The 24,460-nt window shown below is 42.9% G+C and overlaps 1 protein-coding gene across 1 annotated transcript in view; it reads left to right on the forward strand.

Annotated features, from left to right (window-relative positions):
* Positions 1-24,460, forward strand: part of THBS4 (thrombospondin 4) — a 53,821-nt gene that overhangs the window by 11,400 nt on the left and 17,961 nt on the right. The window contains exons 3-9 of the mRNA XM_070796883.1: positions 14,541-14,788; positions 17,054-17,162; positions 17,547-17,629; positions 17,961-18,012; positions 18,234-18,436; positions 20,105-20,242; positions 22,468-22,536. Coding sequence (XP_070652984.1) covers positions 14,541-14,788; positions 17,054-17,162; positions 17,547-17,629; positions 17,961-18,012; positions 18,234-18,436; positions 20,105-20,242; positions 22,468-22,536 — 902 coding nt within the window. The remainder of the gene's footprint in view (positions 1-14,540; positions 14,789-17,053; positions 17,163-17,546; positions 17,630-17,960; positions 18,013-18,233; positions 18,437-20,104; positions 20,243-22,467; positions 22,537-24,460) is intronic.

Below are 24,460 nucleotides of genomic sequence, written 5' to 3' on the forward strand. Positions count from 1 at the left end.
TTATAAGGACACTGATGCCATCAGGAGGGCCCTATCCTCATGACCTCGTCTAAACCGAATTCCCACCCAGAGCACTTCCTCTACCATCACTCTGAGGACCGGGGCTTCAGCACATGAACTTGAGGGGAACACAGCACTCAGCCTGTAATAGCCACTCACCCCATTCTTTGTGCTCCCGTAGAGGCATGTGGCAGACTTAACTCCTAGCTCTGCGAGCGGCGCCTGGACTTGACGGAGACACTATATCTCACAGGTGGAACTAGATGAATAGCTCTCTTTTCTACCTGTTTTGTGCCAGTTTACACAGATCTGTCACTTGGTTGTTGCCCCTGCTGTCAAATGTTTCACTGTCAAAGTGAGTTACTACGGTATACTAAGAAATGACTCGCAAAGAAAAAGGTCACTGTTTTTTCATCTCCTCCTCTTCCACCCGTGCCCTGGGGACAGCACCTGTTCCTGCTTATTGAGGAATGTGACAGATACGTGTCTGTGCTGCCTGATGTTTTTAATAAAAAAAGAGGAGGATTGGTCCTTCCTGCAGAGATTTTTTGTTATTTATTTCAATTTGCTTTACAAAGGAGATGCTTCGAGCACTTCAGACTCTCTCAGACTCTAATTGTGATTGAACACTTAAAGCTGCAGGTGTTAGGAACTGAAAGAAACCCCTAATTCTTAGCGTTCACAGGACAATAGAATTAAAAGCAAAAAGGAATGGGCTTTTAGTGGCTTCTTTTATGTCCGTTTCCAATATCCTCCTTCCCTCCTCCCACTCCCAGCCCACTCTTAAGTCTGCTTTCTCTGTTCCTCATGGCCTCTCAGGGGCTGAGGTGCAGTTTCAGATCATGGAAGGAGTTGGGGACCTGGCTCATGATTTAGCCGATGGCTCAACCATTCCTGCTCCCTTTGCCCCACCTGAAGCCATGTTGGGAGGTCATTTTCCCCATCTCTCTACCGTGATTCTGATAACCCCATTTTGCCTCAGATCTACTGAAGGAACAGCTTGTCTTCTGAGAACCCAAGCTACTCAGTTTATGATATATAAAAACCACCCTGCTCTTTAAAGGAGGAGCTTCCCTTTTAAGAAGCTATCTAAACTATTTTAAATACTCTGGAAGGTTTTTCTTTTAGCTCATTCAGCTTGGCGGCTAAAAGGCCTTCAGTAGAGTGAAGAGCTCTGCCTCTAGGTTTTCACTCTCGCTGAATCTCACTCTACTTCTAAATCTGCCATAGTGGAAAAACAGGAAGAAACTCCCCCCTCCGCCTGCACTGATTTCTTTCTATTTGCTCTGTAGAGGCTGGGGGAATGCTTGGGCAGGTAGATGTTTTTCCTTTGAAGAGTCATCAGTGAGTCAACCAGAGGAGCCTGGAAGGCTGCAGTCCATGGGGTCGCTAAGAGTTGGACATGACTGAGCGACTTCCCTTTCACTTTTCACTTTTCACTTTCATGCATTCGAGAAGGATATGGCAACCCACTCCAGGGTTATTGCCTGGAGAATCCCAGGGACGGGGGAGCCTGGTGGGCTGCCGTCTATGGGGTCGCACAGAGTCGGACACGACTGAAGCGACTTAGCAGCAGCAGCAGCAGAGTTGTGAGAGTTGAAGAATTTGACATACAAGTTTCCCTGGAGCAGTAGGAAAAAATGCAGAGATTTGCCATCACTGAAAGGTCTCAGAAGGAGCAGCAGCGCGTTCTGACTGGAACAAGAAAGAGAAGTCAGTGGGTCCATCAGGCCCAAGAAAAGGATGTGGTGTGTGGTTGTAACTCCCTGTGGAGGTGTTCAGAGGTGGTGTTGGATTGCATCCTGGACACCTGTACGTCTTGTTGCCCAACCTCAAGAGTTAACAAACAGCCCAGACATCATTGGTTTACTGGAAAGGGGTGCTTACAAGTCTGCATCAAAAGGTCCTGGAGAGACATCCCACTGTATCTGGCAGACAGCAGGCAGGACATGGCAGCAATCTTGGCCATTCAGGGGGATACGGAGGCTACCATTTGTAGGGGGAACTGACATCAGGTTGACTGTCAGTTACCAGGGAAACCAGCAGCTGGGACACATCTCTCACAGCCCCCTCAGATTAATGACCTCAGATTAATTAAACGCAGATGTATGTTACTGAGTCCAAGTTCACTCTGCTCGCCACATGACAGGCCTGTGAATCGTGAGACAGGTGTCAAGGCAAGGAATATGACTTTATTCAGAAAACCGGTAGACTGAGAGGATGGCAGAGTGGTGTCTCCAAAAAATCATCTTTTCAGGGTCTGGATGCCAGTTTGTTTTATGGTACAGAGTGGGAGAGGAGGTGAGGAAGTAAAGTAAAAAGGCCACTTATTTTGCAGAACAGGAGAGGATGTGTTAACTTCTTTTCTGCAGCCATGCACAGATGGGCAGAGTCAGATTGTCTCCCTGTGAGCTCAACACAGACACTTTAACATTCGGGCAGAGGGACCGTGTTCCCTGAGGGAGGCCGTTATCTATGATTATAATAACAAAAGCAACACAAAGCAAAGGTTAAAGTCAAAGAAACATATCCAACAGGAGTCAGAATTGACTCCTCCCTGTTACAGTAATAAATTTAGTAAACCAGCTGGTGGAGTTGTCCTGGCCTAAGGATTAGAACAGCCACTAGTTGGGGCAGGGGGTGAGCACAGTCATGTGAGTAGGGAGTAGGTGAAGCAGGGACCAGGCGAGCAAGAGATCACAAAGGGCAGGAGGACATCTTTGGTGGCCTGACCCTTTGTGGCCGTGTACCCCTGCTGTGATCTGTGGAGGGTGGGGGAGAATCACCATCCTGGAAGGTGAACCCCAGTCATCATTCAGCTGACTCGCCTCAGCTGATCTTCACGGAGAGTAATGAAACAGAAGAAATCAAGATATATCTCTTGTGACTAAAAACACTGGAGTAGGAAATAGGATACATCTTTACCCCTATTAAAGTTATGGTTTGGGAGAGGGCAACTGCACAGATGGTGTCAAAGAGCAAGGTTTGGTCATCTGGGCCCTAGATGAGCTCTTAAGAGAAACTCGAGCGTTTCCCATGAGAGCTGCAAAGAAGGGAGTTTGCCACTGGGCTCTCTGTTTCTCTGTGACTCTGTTTCTTAGGCTCCAAAATCACTGCAGATGGTGACTGCAGCCATGAAATTGAAAGATGCTTGCTGCTTGGAAGAAAAACTATGACAAACTTAGACAGCAGATTAAGAAGCAGAGACATCACATTGCTGACAAAGGTCCATCTAGTCAAAGCTATGTTTTTTTTCAGTAGTCATTTATAGGTGTAAGAGTTGGACCATAAAGAAAGTTGAGCACCAAAGAACTGATGATTTTGAACTGTGGTGTTGAAGAAGACTCTTGAGAGTCCCTTGGACGGCAAGGAGATCAAACAAGTCTGATTTCTAAAGGAAATTTTATTGGAAGGACTGATGCTGAAGCGAAATTCCAGTACTTTGGCCACCTGATGCAAAGAACTGAGTCATTGGATAAGACCCTGATGCTGGGAAAGATTGAAAGCAGGAGGAGAAGGAGACCACAGAGGATGAGATGGTTGGACGGCATCACCGATTCAGTGGACACGAGTTTGAGCAAGGTTCGGGAGTTGGTGATAGACAGGGAAGCCTGGCGTGATGCAGTCCAAGGGGTCACAAAGAGTCGGACCCAACTAAACAACTGAACTGAACTCTCTGTTTCTCACTCTCCAAGTCATCTTCTCATAGCTGCCTCATTAGTGTTCACAAGGCATAGCTTGGATCTAGTTACATCTGACCCCAGAGACCTAGAGTGACTTCCCATCCCAAACTGAGTAAGATACACACATCCCTGCTGGGCATTCAGGGCTTTCCGCTGCCTGACTCCCAACCAGCCTTTCCAGTTTATCCGTCCTTCCAGCCATCCATGCAGATCATGTTTCCATGGGATGGATTTAACTGTGGTTCCCTGGACCCACGCGTGCTGTCTCTCCTTTTCTGTGCTTTTGCTCTTGCCCTCTGCTGCCCCCGTTGCCTGCCCTGCACCATCTCCAGATACTGAAATTTTCCACATGCAAGGCACATCTCAAATTCCTCCTGACACCTTTCCTTATAACTTCGCACCTCCACAACTCTTAATTTGCCTTGGATTTGAATGACTTATATGCCTTTTCTCCCGCTGGTTATAAGCCCCCTTAAGGCAGGGACCGAGCATCCCTTAACTCCCCTGTCTGCTGCAGCACATAGCTCAGTGCCCTGTACGTGGAAGTGTCTCATGAAGAGGCTGAGTAGAATAAATGGAGGCTGAGAAGAGTAGCTTTGCTAAGAAAAACGTTCACTGTTGTGGAAATTCTAGATGTATCCAGTGTCTGTCACTTAGTAGGTCTGGCTCAGAATTGCTTTTGAGTGAATGAGTGTTGAAGACCGTTTGGATAAAGATTTAAAAGAAATGCAGGTAGTGTTTCTGATAGAAATGATCTATCAGATTATTGGTAACACAGGTGATATAATCTTGATAGAAATGAGCATTCTGTAGAAACCACCGGGGCTGGGTAGAAGATATGATTGATTTTCTTGAATCTGGCATAGAGACAACTTTGCAGGTAGTATCCTGAGTTTGAGACACAGTTGAAAGTCTTAACTGTGTCACCATGAAAACATCTCTGAATCGCTCTTAACCTCAATTTACTATCTCTAAAGCGAGGGTGATAATAGCTACCTTTCAAGGTGATTGCAGAAACTGACTTATATAAAGTATAATAACTTTTTTAGGCTGTGAAGCTCAATAAAAATTTCAGATTCCTATATTAGATAGATAGACAGACAGAGACATCTCTCTACTATTTAAGAAACTGTCTTCCAAAACTGATGAGTTGGTGAACTCTTGGCTTGCCTTAGCGAAAGCCTCACCTCTCAGAAAAAGCATGAAGACTGCTTCTTCAGCCTAAATTTGACAGTCACAGAAACACAGCTTGGTGCTGTGGAAATGAAGGGAGCTCTAAGAACTGGTGGTAATGACTGGACAGAGCCAGCCGAGCTCCTCAACCTGCGATAGGAGAAGTCAGATAGTTCAGAGTGGTTGTTCTGAAGCCTGCAGGCTAATGAGAGATAAAATTTGAAAGAGATGAAAGAGTTTAAAAGTTAGAATTTTGGAATTCCTTGTCAGTCCAGTGGTTAGGAGTCTGAGCATTCCCTACCAAGGGCCCAGGTTTAGTCCCTGGCCAGGGAACTAAGATCTTGAAAACCATGTTGTAAAGCCAAAAAAAATAGTTAGAATTCTGAACGAAATACTGAAGGGGAAAAATGAGACACTTAAAATACTATTTCTTTATGGAGCCATTCCAGTGAAGCAAGGCTGTACTGAAGGTTCAGTGCTCATTTTCCCTTTTAACTTTCTCTACATTCTTACTAGGCACCATTGAATGAGCTTAGTTTTAAAGTGGTCATATGCAGAAAGTGCAAAGAATTTTCTTGAACTTTCAGACAAACTCCCAGAGGGTTGTATTATTATTCATTCCTTTGGGGATTTCCTGGGAAAGAAAGCTAGGGTTATTTGAAGGCAGATAGATTTACTAAAACTAAGTCCTAGACTTTTTAATCAATTTTATGAAGTCACTTACTATACCTTTCTGAATAATGTAAAAAAAGAATGAGCTAGGTAAATAGTACTATTGGGGGTTGGTAAGTTGCCTTGTAGCAAAGTATGTAGTGTTTTCTGACAAGGCTTTGTCTTCAGCATTGAACTTTTCAATGAATCAGTGACTTGGGTGAAAACACAGACAATATTTTATAATGTTTGCAATTGGCACAAAACTGGAAAAGACAGTTGAACATATAGGATGCCATCATCAAGATTTCCAAAGTCTTACCAAGCTGACTCAACAAGCCACAATCAGATGAAATTTAACAATAATAAATGTAAATCCTTTCTCTAGTACTGAAAAGTAAATTGCAGATACACAGGTTGTGGGAGACCCAAAAACTAAGATTGTGGTATCTAGTCCCATACTTCATGGCAAATAGATGGGGAAACAATGGAAACAGTGAGAGACTTTTATTTTCTTGGGCTCCAAAATCACTGCAGATGGTGACTGCAGCCATGAAATTAAAAAAATGCTTGCTCCTTGGAGGAAAAACTATGACAAACTTAGACAGCGTATTAAGAAGCAGAGATATCACATTGCTGACAAAGGTCCATCTAGTCAAAGCTATGATTTCTCTAGTAGTCATGTATGGATGTGAGAGTTGGACAGGAAATCCGTCCTGAATAGTTATTGGAAGGACTGGTGCTGAAGGTGAAACCCTGATACTTTGGCCACCTGATGCAGAGCCAACTCATTGGAAAATAACCTGATGCTAGGAGATTGAAGGCAGGAGGAGAAGACAGAGACAGAGGATGGGATGGTTGGATGGCATCACCAATGGCACATGAGTTTGAACAAACTCTGGGAGATAGTGAAGGACACAGAAGCCTGGCGTGCTGCAGTCCATGGGGTCGCAAAGAGTCGGACATGACTGAGCGACTCAACAATAACAATGACAACAACACCCTAAGCATTCTAATCAACAGTGTTAAGAACCGCCCAGTGTTGAGCTCAGTGCCTGGCACTTATAGTTGCTCAAAAATGTTTGCTGAATGAATAAACAGATAAGGTGATGCAACTTTTTAAAAAGTTTCTTAAATTTTCAGTTCAGTCAGTTCAGTTCAGTCCCTCAGTCGTGTCCAACTCTTTGCAACCCCGCGGACTACAGTACACCAGGCCTCCCTGTCTGTCACCAACTTCTGGAGCTTGCTCAAACTCATGTCCACCACATTGGTGATGCCATTCAACCATCTCATCCTCTGACGTCCCCTTCTCCTCCTGCCTTCGATCTTTACCAGCATCAGGGTCTTTTCCAGTGAGTCAGTTCTTTGCATCAGGTGGCCAAAGTATTGGAGTTTCAGCTTCAGCATCAGTCCTTCCAATGAATATTCAAGACTGATTTCCTTTAGGATGGACTGGTTGGATCTCCTTGCAGTCCAAGGGACTCTCAAGAGTCTTCTCCAACACCACAATTCAAAAGTATCAATTCTTCAGCAGTCAGCTTTCTTTATACTCCAACTCTCACATCCATACATGACTACTGGAAAAACCATATCTTTGACTAGACAGATCTTTGTTGGCAAAGTAATGTCTCTCCTTTTTAACATGCCGTCTAGGTTTGTCATAGCTTTTCTTCCAAGGAGCAGGCGTCTTCTAATTTCATGGCTGCAGTCACCATCTGCAGTGATTTTGGAGCCCAAGAAAACAAAGTCTCTCACTGTTTCCACTGTTTCCCCATCTATCTGCCATGAAGTGATGGGACCAGATGTCATGATCTTAGTTTTCTGAATGTTGAGTTTTAAGCCAACTTTTTCACTCTCCTCTTTCACTTTCAAGAGGCTTTTTAGTTCCTCTTCACTTTCTGCCGTAAGGGTGGTGTCACCTGCATATCTGAGGTTATTGATATTTCTCCCCACAATCTTAATTCCAGCTTGTGCTTCCTCCAGCCTGGCATTTGACATGATATACTCTGAATATAAGTTAAATAGCAAGGTGACAATATACAATCTTGATGTTCTCCTTTCCCGATTTGGAATAAGTCTGTTGTTCCATGTCCAGTTCTAACTGTTGCTTCCTGACCTGCATACAGATTTCTCAGGAGGCAGGTAAGGTGGTCTGGTATTCCCATATCTTGAAGAATTTTCCACAGTTTGTTGTGATCCACACAGTCAAAGGCTTTGGCATAGTCAATAAAGCAGAAGTTGATGTTTTTCTGGAACTCTCTTGCTTTTTTGATGATCCAACGGATGTTGGCAATTTTTTTTTTTGAGAATAATATTTTTATTTTATTTTTTGGCGATTCATTTCACACATTATATTATACATGTTTCAATGCCATTCTCCCAAATCATCCCACCCTCACCCTCTCCCACAGAGTCCAAAATACTGTTCTATACATATGTGTCTCTTTTGCTGTCTCACATACGGGGTTATCGTTACCGTCTTTCTAAATTCCATATATATGCGTTAGTATACTGTGTTGGTGTTTTTCTTTCTGGCTTACTTTCTGGCTTACTTCACTCTGTATAATAGAGTGGTTCCTCTGCCTTTTCTAAATCCAGCTTGAACATCTGGAAGTTCATGGTTCACATACTGTTGAAGCCTGACTTGGAGAATTTTGAGCATTACTTTGCTAGCATGTGAGATGAGTGAAGTTGAGTGGTAGTTTGAGCATTCTTTGGCATTGCCTTTCTTTGGGATTGGAATGAAAAGTGACCTTTTCCAGTCCTGTGGCCACTGCTGAGTTTTCCAAATTTGCTAGCATATTGAGTGCAGCACTTTCACAGCATCATCTTTTCAGGATTTGGAATAGCTCAACTGGAATTCCATCACCTCCACTAGCTTTGTTTGTAGTGATGCTTCCTAAGGCCCACTTGACTTTGCATTCCAGCATGTCTGGATCTAGGTGAGTGATCACACCATCGTGGTTATCTGGATCATGAAGATCTTTTTTGTATAGATCTTCTGTGTGTTCTTGCCACCTCTTTTTAATATCTTCTGCTTCTGTTTGGTTCATACAATTTCTGTCCTTTATTGTGCCCATCTTTACATGAAATGTTCCCTTGGTAAAACTAATTTTCTTGAAGAGATCTCTGGTCATTCCCTTTCTATTGTTTTCCTCTATTAATTGTACATTAATATGTAGATGGGACCAGATTTGTGGAAGCTAGTAGTCCCCCTGGATTCGTAATTATCCGGCCACATCTAGCATACGCTGTCTGGTTGTGAGCACATTTCATAGGGACATTGTCAAGTCAGAGATTACTTTGAAGAGAGTCACTAAACTGGCACCTTTCTGTGTCCTGTGTTTTTTTTTTTTTTTTTAATACCACATCACAAGTCAAAAAGTTAAAGGAAATGGAGAAATCAAGGAGCCAAACAAAAGACATGAGAGAGATGAAAGTTGCCTTAAAAATATTTGAAGAATATCACTTCGATTGAGGATAAGATTAAATCTGTCTATAGTCCTGAAGAGTAAAATTAGGACACACTGGTGGAGGGCAGAGGAAACAGATATTGGCTCTGAATTAGGAAAATCTTGGGGAGCACTCCAAAAGTGAAATGGGTTTTTCTGCAAAGTAATGAGTTCTTTGTTACTGGAAATGTGCTGGTAGAGGCTACATTTTTATTGAAGGGATTTGTGGAGTGAGATATTAAGCTGGATGACTTATAATGCTAATATTCTGTGGCTCTGCTAAGGCTAGAGAGAGTTCCATGGGCATCAAAGTTGCTTTGTAATTTTCTCCTCTAAGGTGACCTTAGGATTCTGTGCACACTTAAAACTGTCTCCTCTAAGGTCACCCTGAGATTCTGTGCACACTTAACAACTGTCTCCTCTAAGGTGACCTTGGGATTCTGTGCACACTTACAACTTTCTCCCCTACCAGGTAGATGTGTAGTGATGCCTCATAACTTATCCAAGCATAGAGCCCTCTGCAGAAGTTCATTATACTTGCTGTGCTTCCTTTCACTGGCTGGTTTCTTTGCTTCGTGTGGATTCTGTAAGCTTTACATTGGTTGAAACTGCTATAAAAAAAAATTCCAAACACACATACTGCATTTATCACACCTGGGAGTCACCCACAGTACTTTCAGGAAAAGCAATTTGATGGTTTTCCTTTTATATGTATTTCCAAAGCAGTAAAGTTACAAAGATCCAGTGTGTAGGGCATAAAGACAAATGAGTCAAGGCAAACAAGAACATCCATCACAAGAGACATTAATGACAAGAAGGCTCTTTTAATATACAATTATTTAAGAAGAAGAGGAAAGGTTGACAGCAGCGGCTTTCATCATATCTTTAAAAGTGCCAAAGAGCAAAGCCATTTGCCAAGCAAAGCAGAAGGCCCCGGACTACCTTGCCGAGTTTGCTGCCTGGGCAGGCCACGTCACTCTGAACTCCTTAGCCCAAGCAGACAAAATATTATCGTTTCCAGTTCTTTAAAGCTGGCATCCTGCTTCATAGCCTTGACATTCAACACATCATAATATTTTTGACTACCATGTCCATCCACTTTTCAAAAAGCACCTTTTGAAAATTCTTTCTCAAGTTGATAGCAATATTTCAAATCTTCATTGCTTGCGTTTGCTGCTTCATCTCCTGCCAGTCACTGCGATGGCATTTAATCAGGCGAGGTTACATGGTTCCTCTGTTAGGCTAGTACCCGGACATGGAAATGTAGCCATAAAATCAGGCTCCAGATTCTCAGGTACACAAAGATGCTAAGTTTAGAAGGGAAGGATTTATATAAGTAAACCAATAGAAACTGCTCTTCTTTTTTAAAGACTGTGGGTTTTAAAAAGTCAGAGTAAACACAAGAATACTCTATACTCAAGAATCTGTTTTTCATTCAACAAACAGTTGTATTTGGTGTTCTCAGATGCTGTGGTGTATGGGAAAATTAGTAAGAAATAGACTCCTTGTCCCAAGAGTTTATGCTCTAGTAGAGAAGATAATAAACAAATATACTACTACCTACATGTGTATAGCAGCCGATAGTTTTGCATTTTCTTATTTGACCACCACTGAACAGAACATGAAGTAGGAAGGACAGCTTTTATTAACTCCTTTTATTAGTTTAAAAACTGGACTCTTCAGGCCCAGGGTCACACAGGGATTAAAGTATCTGAGTTTTGGCTGGAAAAGTACACCTAGCAAAGCACTGAGAAAATGCTAAGGGAATATGCTGCTGCTGCTGCTGCTACTAAGTTGCTTCAGTCAGTCCAACTCTGTGCGACCCCATAGACTGCAGCCCACCAGGCTCCCCCATCCCTGGGATTCTCCAGGCAAGAACACTGGAGTGGGTTGCCATTTCCTTCTCCAATGCATGAAAGTGAAAAGTGAAAGTGAAGTCGCTCAGTCATGTCCGACTCTTCTCGACCCCATGGACTGCAGCCTACCAGGCTCCTCCGTCCATGGGATTTTCCAGGCAAGAGTACTGGAGTGGGCTGTCTTTGCCTTCTCTGAAGGGAATATGAATGAGGCAGATAACTTCCAGTCATGGTGAAGATGGAGGACTAGAGGGAGTCAGGTGCATTTGAGCTGGATCTTGGCTTTCGATTTGTAGCAGTGATGGAGCAGGAAGGAGAGGGATGGAAAAGAGAACACTCTGCACAGAAAGAAAAGGATGAGAGAGGCTGGAGAAAGTTAGAGAGGCATGAAAACCGGTTGTTAAAACAGGTTGTCCAGCTTGGCAGTGATCAGCAGAATGGAAGGTGGCTAGAAGGTTAGGCCAGTCCTGGGATAAGTTACACATTAATTGGGAACCACTAGGGAGCTAGTGAAGGATTCCATTGGCTCGCTTGTGTGTTGCACTGAGAAGGCAGTCGTTTGATCAGAACAGTCGTGTAGACATCTCAAGCTGTCCGCCCAGAAAACCTGCACAGGAAAAGACCCTGAACAGGAAGATGAGTCAGGAATCTGGCAGAGAAATCCAGAGATGGAACAGCGTAGAGACAGAAATGTGTTTGAAGACCTGCAGCCTTTCGTTCTAATCAGATGGGTTCTTGGTGCTCATCCTGAGAGAGAAGCAGGTTGAAATCACCAGGTCAACTTGTTTCCGTGAGAAACAAGCAGAACGGAATGTGCCTTAGCTGAAGAAGCAGAGCTGTCCCCAGTGACGGCTGTTTTCCTGAGTGTAGTGCTCCCTGGGGTGCTGAGGGGCAGGGGTGGGGTGGAGCCGAAAGAAGACTGCTCCTTCCAGCTCCCGGGCCTGACTTTTCATTCCTTCTGGAGGCAAAGTGATGTCCTGCTGGCTGACTAGGATTCTCCCCTCAGTTCTGCTCCCCTGTGTGTGTATGTGTGGCAGGGAGCGGGCTAAGATTGGGTGAGGTGAGCAGTGGTAAGGGGGACAGAGAGAGAAGATGGGAACTGGGTCTGTTCTCTCACTTCTGATGGTGCTGCTTCTGAAGAAGCTCAGGGAGCGTCCCAGGCCGCGGACTCCTGGCTTGTTGAGTCTGCCTCTAGGCTCAGTATGACTGGTGGGGAAATGTTTTCTGAGCAGGTGCCTGTTGACCCTCTGGGTAATGTTACAGCTCTGAAGCTAAAATAAGTATAGAAGCACTGAAGTAAGGAACTTGCAATAAAAAAGAAAAATGAAAGCCATAAGCAAAATGAGAATTATTGGATCAAGTGTGAAGCGTAGTAAATGTCGAAGCCCTTGATAATTTTTCTGCTAACAGACCTTGCGAAGATGGAAGTTTCCATAATTCTTTTCCTTTTTTTTTCTCCCCTCTTGCTCTTGTCGCAAGATCTGGGAGCAGGAGGAACCTATTTCAGTGTTGCAGTGCAATGCAAAGCAAGGCAGAAGTGTAGAATGCCCTTAAATGACAGCGTGAACACAATAGCAGGTTTGGCTGTCTGCAGTAGATGTTAAATTGCCACTTGCTAAACTTTTCAATTTATATGTGAAGAGCTTTCAATGCAGTCATCTAATTATTCATTGAAATTTCATATTCACAACATTTAATGAGCACCTGTTAGGTGGAAATTACTCCATTAGGTAGTATTTATAAAACTAAACTTAGCGATTCAGTTATGAAAATAAATCATGACCCACATGGCCTGGAAGGCCTGCTAAAAGCAGGCAAGAGGTCCACTAAAATATGTCTCCTTTGAATTCCACCAGAAATCTCAGCTGGGGGAGAAAAACCACGACTATTTGTTTTAAGCTTCTCTATGTATCCTCTTAAACTGTTAATATGAGGAACAGAGGTTGTGGCTGAAAGGAAAATAAGGAGATCCTGAGTGTATGTATGTGTCTGTGACCAGGTTGAGGTCTTGTGGTCTGAGTAGTGTTTTCATTGGCCTGTAAAAATGCTGGGGATTTACAAAACTATTTCAAAAGTAAAGGAATGGAGGTTTTAAAATATTGAATTAGTGCATATGTTTGGGCTCAATTTACCCCCTCTTTTGTGTACTTTATGCCTCAAATTTCAAGCCATGCTGTTACTATTATAAATTCTCAACAATATTTTAAAAAAGGGGGTAAAAATACTGTTGTATCCCGTATTTAAAATACCTCAAGAAGTCTACCCACATCTATTTTCTTTCTCCTCATTCCACATTTAAGTCTTACCAATACTTTGCTTCAGAAGCATAGTGTTGCCCTATAGTCATAGAAAGGCCTTCTAGGCAGTCTGTCCTGCCAGGTCTCACCAATCCTTCTCTCTCAGTAAGCAAGTGGTGGTGGTCCCATGGGCATGAGGGAAGATCTCCTGGCTCCTCCTCGTTTCTTTCTATACCACGGACCCAGATGCCAACTGCCAACTCCCACTCCAGCCATGGTCAAATGGAAAAGCAAATCTAGTCAGATTCTAGAAGGGTGGGGAAATCGACCTAGAAAGTCGAATGTATTTGGAGGAAGTCTTCAAAAACACCCTTAAATTTCATAGTGGTGATTATTTTCTCTGGCAATACTGCAGCATAAATGGGTATTCCTATCTGGGCAGCACCAAGTTGGCATTTACACTTCACAGAAGAGGCACCCGAAGAGAGATGGTCTCAGTTGCTTGCTGTGAATCATACACATTGATTGTAGCACACTCTGGGTTTACATGTGGAATTCTTTTTTTTTTTTTACTTTTTTGAATTATATAAATAATGCATAAGTTTCTTGTATAGAAAGATCAGACAATGAAAATGAAGAAAAAAGAAACATATATCGCCAAGCACCCAGAAATGACCATACAAATATTTTCTTCTAATTTTCTGTATCTGTGTGTATACTATATGTACATACATACATAGGTTTTTTTGGAGCGAACCTATACTGACCTCCACATAATACTGAGAATATCTTTTTATGTAAGGCGGTGGCTCTCCTATGGAGTCTTTCTTTTGCATCCATGGATACCTTTGGTTTTCTAACTGAGCATTGTTAAAATTTGAAAATACGTTCTACTGAGGGATAATACAACAGATTACACCTGATTCAACATATGCTTACAAAACCCCATCCAGGCCTAGCATTCTTTAGCCATGGAATAAACCACACTCGGCTTTAAATTCTAGTCCTGTCACTTACTATATCCTTGAGCAAGTTACTTCACTTATCTGAGCTTCACTTTCCTCACCTGTAGTCAATTCCAGTTTCGTAGGGTTGCAATGAATAGAATATAAGTGTTTAAAACAACGAAGGGCAGCACCCAGCCCCATAGTAGTGCTCAGGAAACGTTGGTGAATTAATGAATTCATGCCCTCAGGAGCTTACTCGGATGTGAGTTGACTTTCAATGTGTTCTGCTTGTTCAGTGTACTCATCATTAACTGAAATTATATTGTTTTCAAATTTACTACTTATCGTCTCTTTTCATGAGCACAAAACATCCCCAGCAACAGTGGGTGGCCAGTGCACACAAAACATTGACATTTATGGTTCTGACTTGCTTGCATCTTTCTGCTAACCGGGCCTTGTCATTGTCACCTGGAGGCTGTTCGGCACAGAGTCAGCCCCTCTTCGCTTCTCTCGCCATTCATTGGTCCGTGCTTGGTTCCAGCCATCCTCCGTTACCTGAAGAACGACGGGAGGATTCACCTGGTGGTTTTCAACAACCTGCAGCTGGCTGACGGCAGGAGGCACAGGCTGCTGCTGAGACTGACCAACCTCCACCGGGGGGCCGGCTCCGTAGAGCTGTTCCTGGACTGCACCCGCGTGGACTCCATCCACAACCTCCCCAGAGCCTTTTCCGGCCTCGCCCAGAGTCCTGAGGCTGTGGAACTGAGGACTTTCCAGAGGAAGGCACACGTAAGAACCCACAGACCATCTCCACAGTGGAAAGATGGTTTCTGAGAATGCAGATGAGTGGGCTGAGGTCAAGAATGGATCTAATTCTGACTGCATATTAGAATCACTTACTGCATTTAAAAACCAACTGCTAGATGGCCCACAGTCCAGACAAATCAGAGTCTATGGAGGTGGTGCCTAGGCATCAGTCCTTTTAAATATACTGATTCTAATGTAAAGTCAAAATTGATAGCTACTCCTTTAGATAAGTGGAGACTTTGGGCATATAATTATAAAGTAGAAAAGGAATAGCAAAAACTTTTAAACTATCTTAGGGCAGTAAGATGATCTATTTTTAATCTTTCATAAAATTATAATTTTTTAATAGAAGTAGAAAAGAATGATTGAAACTTGCCAAGCACCACGAACAACATTTTCCATAGGTCTTACTACAGCATCCCTAACAAAAAGAACCTTATTGCCAACTTACTTCCATGAGACCTTACATATCACATCACTTCTGTCTTCTGTTTTATGCCATGTTGATGGTATTTTTTACATTATGTCATTGCACCTACTGTAGAAATTGCCACATATATTTCCTGTATAATTTTGCTAAAAAACAAAATATAATTTTGCTATTTATAGGAAATACTCCATTTCCTATAAATAATTAGTATTCTTTGTCTTTTCTAATTATTACTGTAACTGGTCATAGTTTCTGAATTTCATCTGATATGGAAGTCAGTACCAAAATCAATAACCATGTTCATCCACTGTGGCCCATATTGTTGTTGTCTTATTTATCACAATCACAATTTTCCATTTCTGTTTCATTACTTCATTATATGTGCTTTAACTAATTTATATATGCTTGTATAGTGTTGGCCAAAAAGTTGATTTGCTTTTTTCTGCACAATATTATGGGAAAAATCTGAACGAGCTTTTTGGCCAACCCAGTACCAAGGTGTTCTGAGCCCTTTGTACAAAGAAGCAGGTTATGAACAGCAATTTTGGTTATAACTAGGAATGCTGAGAAACTTTAGATACTGATATAAAAACTGTGAATCAGATACTAGAATTTGTGCTTAAAATATAGAGAGCATTTTTAAACAGAAATTTCAAAACTAAAATCTAGGTTTGGAGAGAGAGAGAAAGATATATATATATATATAGTGTAGATTTATAGAAAGAGAAAAAAATTAATGAAGAGATATGCTAAATTTTATATCTGAATCCCCAAAGTAGCCCAGATAGTCAGAATGACAGTCAGAAATTATGTCTCTATTTCAGAAATTAGTATCCACCACCAAATAAATCAATTTCTAAAATTCCATCAGAAATAGATGGAATTTTTTGGATTTTTTTTTCCCCCAAAATTCTACTTCCTTAGATTGTCAGCAAGGACCACAGTGCTCTATCTTCATATTCATCTTCTCATTTACTCAGTCAGTCAATATGTACATTCTGGGCATTAGGTGTCCCGTAGTTGGCAAAATAGTCATGGCCTCCATAGAGCTTATCGTCTGGTTCCAACACAATATCTGTTACATAAAATGTGTTGCATACATCTTAACTAAATTGAAAAGCAGAGTCCCTCTGAAAATCCTCAGTGCGCTCATGTCTAAAATAAGGATGAAGATCTTACATCAGCAGTTAACATAAACATTTTCTATCATCTGTGTATAAAATAATGGGTACAGGTAAAAGCTACAAAATTAAGGGGTGAGAATATTAACTTGATGACTAACAATGAATGATTGTTATCATCCAGTAATGTGAAAATACATGAAAATGTACAGAAATATACATCATAGACTATACTGTGTATTCTTTCTCATAATCCAAGGAAACCAGAGACTTTACTAAAACCTGGAGCCAAGACATCCTAAAAATAATAGTGTTTAAAATTGGGATCAATGTCTTATTCATTGCAGTCTAAACTCCATAAACAGACAATTCTTAAGAGGCTCCTACCACAAGAGAACTTGTTTACCATGAAGGAAAAGGGCCTTTTCTTTTCTCCAAGTCACCTTGATGAACTCTCTCATCAAGATCACCCTGGATGCCGGCACTCTCCTAAGCTGCTGGCTGCTTCCATATTTGCTTCAGTCAGAAGGGCAGGGCTCGCGGGTGTCAGGAAAAAAATGCAAACCCACAAAATTATGTAAGATGTCAGAGTCCAAGTATTCAGGCCTACTGTGTTATGAAAATTGTGTGAGTCTGCATGCCCACTGGCTTTTGAATGGCACCAGCAATGTGTGGTATGAATCCAATTTCTTCCAGGACTCTTTGGAAGAGCTGAAGCTGGTGGTGAGAGGCTCGCTGATCCAGGTGGCCAGCCTGCAAGACTGCTTCCTGCAGCAGAGCGAGCCACTGGCCACCACAAACACAGGTGTGTATTCTCAGGCCGTTTGCTCACTTCCATCAATAAACCCCCAGGGCCGTGATGGGCTGGGTCCTATCCCCGAAGGGTGGGCTGTCAGCAGGGCACTCCTGTAGGATGTGTCTACAGAAATCAGGCTTTTGTGCCAAAGTCCAGGGCAAGAGGTATCTTCATTGCACTTGTGTTTGTATAACTCATAGGAATTTGGACTAACTAGAGCAGCGGCATCATTATCATTATTTTTTAGGCAAATTAGATGAATTTTACCCCATGTTAAATTCTCATACCCTGAGTTTTTCATCATGATAATTCTCTGGGAAATCATTTGTTTTTGAGTCACTGTAGAAATAGCTGTCACTTTCTGATGCTCCTTTCCTTCCACTGTTCCTACAGGAGACTTTAATCGGCAGTTCTTGGGGCAGATGTCACAACTAAACCAACTACTGGGAGAGGTGAAGGATCTTCTGAGACAGCAGGTAACAAGCTGGGTGGACCATCAGAAAAGCCCTGTAACAGAGATGCTCTCTGTTGGAGCTGATAGAACTGCAGGCCTGCAGAAGCAGGGAAGGGCCTGGAGCCAGACCTCAGGTGGCCCTGTGCAGCCTGCCGCCCTGGGGCTCTGCTGGAAGGGCTCTGAAAATGGGGGGCCGTCCAGGGCTCCAGGCAGAATGGGAGCCACCCAGGGCTGTGTTAACATTCCTTTAGGTTCTGTTTAATAGTTTGCCACTCATGAATTCTTTCATTCCTGGATTATACATCAGGTACTCCTTTTCCATCTTTTTTTTTCCCCCCTTCCCATTTCTAAAGGTCAAGGAAACATCATTTTTGCGAAACACCATAGCCGAATGCCAGGCTTGCGGTAAGTGCTTTTCTAGTAACTGGCATGCTTCGGAGTTGGACAAGCAAATGTGGACTGCTGAAGGGCCTGGGTGGGTGAGGCTCCGCCGGCTGCGGTTGGTGGAGGTTTGGCACCGAGGTGGAGGGAAGGGAAAAGATACTCATCGGGGAGCTGAACCACATCCTGTATCAGCTCTATTTTCTTGGTGGTTGAGAAACCTGTGGATGATGGTTTTTGTCTAGGTCCTCTCAGCTTTCAGTCTCCAACCCCCAACACTCTGATGCCTGTGGTACCCGCGGCATCCCCGACACCCCCCGTGCGCCGCTGTGATTCCAACCCGTGTTTCCGCGGCGTGCGATGCACCGACACCAGAGATGGCTTTCAGTGCGGACCCTGCCCCGAGGGCTACACAGGAAATGGGATCGTCTGTTCCGATGTCGATGAGGTAAACACTCAACTAGACAGAGGGGGCTCCCTCGGTATCGCGGACAGCCTATGGCTTATGGGAAGAGAAGCCAGGTCGATGACTGAGGGCTGACTTGGGTTGACCTCCAGGCCACATGAAAACGACTCTCTCGGGAATCTTCAGAGACCCATGGGAGGTGGGGAGGCGGAGGCGCGACCTATGGTTGTGGCCGCCATCATTGTGCCTCCTGTCTGGACTTCCCACCGCGGTGGTTCGTGTTGCTGCAACGCTGAGATTTCAGCCTTTGACTCTATCGCTGATTCTCATAAGCAGTCTCTGGGACTACTGTGATTTTTTTGTACACTTGTGAATGTGGAAAGGGAACCATCTGGGTAAGGGTGTATTTTAGGGGTTGCAACTGATTTCTTCAGGCTTCCTCAGTGGAGGAGTGAGAGGAATCTCAAACCAACAAGACCTTTTGAGGAGGCCCCATAGTCTGTGAGTAACCAAATGTGCCCAGAGACGGAGCCAGAAAGACATGTAGGGCAAATACAGGCTGTTTGGCCAACTGGCAAAGCCTCTGACAGAGATTGTTTCAAGACCATAGTTATCCGGTCACTGGTCCAGTCTCAAGGAAGGCAGTGTTCACAGTCTCAAGGAAGGCAGTCTCAAGGCTGCCCCCAGCATGCGCCTCTGTCCTTCCATCAAGGCAGAGGAGGGCTTCCCTGGTGGCTCAGATGGTAAAGAATCTACCGGCAATGCAGGAGACCGGGATTCAATCCCTGGGTCAGGAAGATCCCCTGGGTAAGGGAATGGCCACCCACTCCAGTATTCTTGCCTGGAGAATCCCATGGACAGAGGAGCCTGGCAGATTATAGTCCATGGGGTCGCAAAGAGTCGGTCACAACTGAGCAATTAACACTTTCACACTTTCAGGCCAGAGGAAGGCTGGAAGAAGCTTAGCTTATGTACATGCATCCTATAGACTCATGGTAGCCGATTACCTCCCCAGGTAGTAAGCAATTAAGACGATCTCTAGTCCCTTTGGAAGAGCATCTGCACGTGTTTCACAGAACTGCATGTGGTTCTTATCTGTGAACTGGAATTTTCCTTCTTTTGAAAGGGCAGGAAGTGGTCATGTTTTTTACATTAGTTGAAGTGGTTTAAAAAAAAAAAGAAGAATGAATCTCCTAGACTGTGAGAGCCTTGCAACAGCCATGGGCTTGATAGGGTCCAAAGTCAGGAACAGCCCCTGATGAATCACATCTTACTGAAGAAATGACAGCTGCCCTGGCTTGATCTTCTCAAGGTCTTTTTGAGTAGTTGCTTTAATAATGCCTTTGGACTCAATGGCCACCTGACAAATGTCCAGGAGCACTGTTCTCTCCCAGACATTTTTAAATTCCAAGTTAGAATATCAGGGAGTTTGCCCTGGAAGGTGGGCTGCTGAACATTAGGACCCTTTCCACTCGGCTGTGCTTCATTCTATATTATAGCAAAGCTCACAACAAGGCAACCTCCAGGCCGTGTGGGTCAGGGATTCTCTGGGTCACTATGAAATTGGAAGCCTTTATTGCCTTTGATCATTTCAGCCCCCCAAAAATGGATAGTTAAGTGATTCCACAAGTTTGTGCAAAGAGATGAACAACGGACATTTGAGCGTGTGTTCTCCCTGTGGCTACAGACTGAATTTTTGTTTCTCTCTAGTGTAAGTACCACCCCTGCTATCCTGGCGTGCGCTGTGTAAACCTGGCTCCTGGCTTCAGATGTGATGCCTGCCCGGTGGGCTTCACGGGGCCCATGATGCAGGGCGTTGGGATCAGTTTCGCCAAGACAAACAAGCAGGTGGGCTGAAGTGGTGGTCTTTTGATCTTTAATCGCCAACAGGAAACCTTTGGTTGGTTCCCATCTCTTTCCATTCCATAAGGGTGTGTGGAATGTCCTCAGGCACTATGGGCACATTAGCAGGTTTTTCCAACTCATTTCTGAATATACGTGTCCATCAAGGCTGGTGAGGAGCAAGCTAGTCAACTGGGATCATCGAGTATCTTTAGAAAAACAGTGAAGGCAGTAAGACTGGATGTGTGGCTGGATCCAGGCTTATTTTGTTGGTAGCCATTTGAACGATTAGTGACACAAAAACTTAAGAACTGGCGAAACAAATAAAAGCTTTGGAAAATTAGGTCACTTCTATAGAGTCATTGTTGCTGATCAGAAGCTGTTTTAGAGATGAGAAGATTTCAAGAGTAGACGTAATCCCCTGGGGAAAACCCCCTTTCTTCTTATATCAGCTATAAATTGCCATAAAGCTCTTGAGCAGTTTGTGACAGTCTCCATTTATTTCTCGATGTTCTACTATATCCTGGTCATTATTTAACTGACTGACTGTGAAATTCTTTCTGATGTATTCAGCCCTTAAAAATGGTTGGTCTATAAATATATTTTACTACCTTAGGGAAATTATTAGCTTTGAAGAGGACAGAGGTTCATTATTTCCTAGCTGCCTATCAAAGAATTCTAGAGGGCATCATTTTTTAGGCTGGAAAAAGGAACCAAGCTAGACACACAGGGATGGCAAGAAGTCATTAGAGTAATGACCTAAAGCTTTACTTCCTCTTCTGTAAAGACAGAATCGTCAAGTCTAAGCCAAAGGAAACAGACAAAAAGAAATAGAAGGTGCCTTATGTAAGCTAGGAAGGAGCCCTTCCAGTGGATTTCCAGTATGGTAGAAGAAACTCAAGTCGAAGGGAGCCAACTTGCTAACATTTAACAACAAATTTTAAGGCATGACCAATATCAAAAGAACTATAAGGAAATGTGCAGCTTCTAGAAACAAAGTGGGAACTCAGAGTCAGGGCTGTAGATGGAAGCTGATGCCACAGCAGCTCATGTGAGATGGAAGATGGGTATAGGCCCTCCAAGTGGGAAACTGGGGTTCATGCACTATGTGGGTATAGCAGATACTGTTGGAAAGACCTAATACCCCCGAAGAAAGCCAGAAGCCTCAGAGAGCTACCCTCCTCATTAAGGAGATGAAAAAACTTTCCTAGCCACCCCCCTGCAAATCAACAGAAAGCTTGATGTCTGTTTTGGGACATGGTTGACAGAAAATCATGGTTCCCTATAGCAAATCAAAGCTCCAAGCTTGTACAACATAAAGTCATGATATCTGAATCTGTGTTACACATAGAATGCAGAAACAAGCCCCAAAATTGACATAAAAATTAGCCTTAGAGCAGTAAAATCCCCAGGGCCCTGGCTGATATCACTTTGTGAAGAGACTCCAAATCTCAGGGCCCGTGGGACACCCTCAAGTAAGGCCACTAAGGATATACTCATAAACAAAAATGTAATTTATATAAAGAAGCTACCCTGAGGAGATATGACAGATATTAAAATGAGTTCAGAAGGAGAAAAAGGAAAAAGTAGATACCATAGTTAAGGGATAGGGCAATGTGGGGAAAAAAATATAGTCAGGTTTGAAAAAATAACTAAGTAAAATTTATTCAGTGAAAAATATAATAACTGACATCAAAAATAAAATAGATGAGCAAAACAGCTAGCAGGGGATTTATTGACTAGAAGGTGTATCTAAGGAAATCATCTGGAATATAGCACAGAGAAAGAAAAATATGGAAAACAGGGATGAGAAGTTAAGAGTCAAAAGAGATTAAGAAAATCCAGTATTTGTTTAAGTATAGTTACAAAGAATAGAAGGAACAGGAGCAGAGGGGAACTAAGAATTTTTCAGAACTGAGTAAAGATAGGAGTCCTTGGGTAGAAGAAGTTCATGAGTCCCAGGCAGGGTAAAGCAGAACCTTCCTGAAATTGTGGAGCAGATTAATCATGTTAGGTTTCTGAACAACTTTAAATACCAAGGAGTCAGCTATCACTTGGAATTAGGTTGAGCTCAGACCAAAGCAAACACAGGGAGATGGCCAAAACAGTGCTCTGATGACCAGCCACTCTGAAAGTCCATATTGTTGCTTCAACCAAAGATGTCAGAACAAAGCAAAATGTATTTGCCTGTCTACTTAAACAGTGTGTCTCTTTCAACCCTTCCACACTAGGTCTGCACTGATATTGATGAGTGTCGAAACGGAGCATGTGTTCTTAATTCTATCTGTATTAACACTTTGGTAAGTATGTTTCATGGCTCTTGTTATTGATGACCAGTTATTAAAACAAGTGTGTGTCTATAAATCATAACCCCAAGGCAGTAGAGAACATATGGGCATAATATATTTGATTTGCAAATGAGGATAAAAGTTTGTGCTGAGGGGCTTCCCCGGTGGTCCAGTGGTTAAGACTCGACACTTTCAATGCAGGGGTTACAGGTTCAATCCATGGTTGAGGAACTAAGATCTCACATGCTGTGCAGCATGGCCAAAAAATAAAAAGTTTTGTGCTGAAAAAGTTTTTACTATAAGAGTAATGGATAAGTAATTTTTTCTATAAGAATAACTTTATGATGGAATTCCCTGACAGTCCAGTGGTTAGGAGTCTGTGCTTTCAGCGTTGAGGGCACAGGTTCAGTCCCTGCTCCAGGAACTAAGATCTCACAAGCAAGAGTAGCATGTCCAAAATAATCTTTTTCAAAATGCCAAACTTGTTCTTTACCATCTCTCAAATTGCAGTGTTGGGCTTTTGGATGAATGTTTATTTAATAAAATATTATCATTCTTATATTTTTTAAATAGGAAGAGCTTCTTAGTTTTGTATTAATAGTTCAGTATTCCAGAATAGGCATTTTACTGGTGACAATTCCCAAATAGTATTCATTGTTATTACAGAACTTCTCAAAAGTCATTTGTATTAAATTAAACTGCTTAACACTTAGGGGTCTAAATTTTAACTCTTTGGAAAAGGACTTTATTTCTGGAAGTTCCTGTTGACTCTTTCAAGGTGGTAGATGTAGCAGAGTAGACTGTCAGGAAAGAACTGGTGGCTCCAGCTACCGCTGCTTCTCGCTTCCCTGGTGGTTCAGCAGTAAAAAAGAATCCACCTGCCAATGAAGGAGATGTGGGTTCAATCCCTGGGTCAGAAGATCCCCTGGAGAAGGAAATAGCAACCCACTCCACATACTCTTGCCTCAGAAATCCCATGGACCGAGGAGCCCAGTGGGCTACAGTCCGTGGGGTCACAAAGAGTAGGATACGACTGAGCAACTAAACAACATCACTGCTTCTCACTTACTGTGTGTTCCTGGGAAAGGTTTTAATCTCTAGCTTCCTAGTTTCCTTATATGCCAAAGCATTTTATAAATATTGCCATTTACTTTAATCCTTACAACAATCTGTCAATAGGCACTATCATTATTCTCATTTTACAGCTGAAGGAGCTGAGGCCCAGTAAAGTTAAACAATTAGGCGAAGACCACACATCTCGTAAGACGTCCAGTTTGCCTGCAGAACCGTTTTTATTCACGACACTGCCTGCTAATATACTGGGACTTCCTGCTTCTTAGCCTTTTACCAGGAGAAAGCTAGTCTGCAGAAATAGATCTGGGAGACACTGACATGAAGGTGATAACTAAAGCCACCCTGGGAGAAGAAAAGTAGGCAGTGGAATTGTCTAGAAAGTAGAACTCTAGAGAACCTCAAAAATGAACAAGTAGGCGAAGGAAGACGAGCAGAGGAGCAAAGAAAAGCAGAGAACTGACCAAAGGCTATGGTCCAGTGAGGCTAACAGACCAAGAAACATCACTGGAGGGAATTTCCTGGCAGTCCAATGGTTAGGTCTCTTCCAGGGCCCAGGTTCAATCCCTGGTTAGGGAACTAAGATCCCACAAGCCCTGCGGTGCAGCAAAAAAAAAAAAAAAAAAAAGAACTTCCCTGGTGGTTCAGTGGCTAAGACTCCATGTTCCCAATGCAGAGGGCCTGGGTTCTATATCTGGTCAGAGAACTAGATCCCTCGTGGCACAACTGAAGATCGTGTATGCCACAGCTAAGTCCCCGCACAGCCAAATAAATATATTTTTAAAAATCACTGGAGAGCATCTTTTACGCTTAGTGATTAGGGAGTTGTGAATGACTAAAATCACTGAATTGTATTCTTTACATG

This window comes from Bos indicus, chromosome 10, assembly GCF_029378745.1.
Source record: "Bos indicus isolate NIAB-ARS_2022 breed Sahiwal x Tharparkar chromosome 10, NIAB-ARS_B.indTharparkar_mat_pri_1.0, whole genome shotgun sequence".
NCBI lineage: Eukaryota > Metazoa > Chordata > Mammalia > Artiodactyla > Bovidae > Bos > Bos indicus.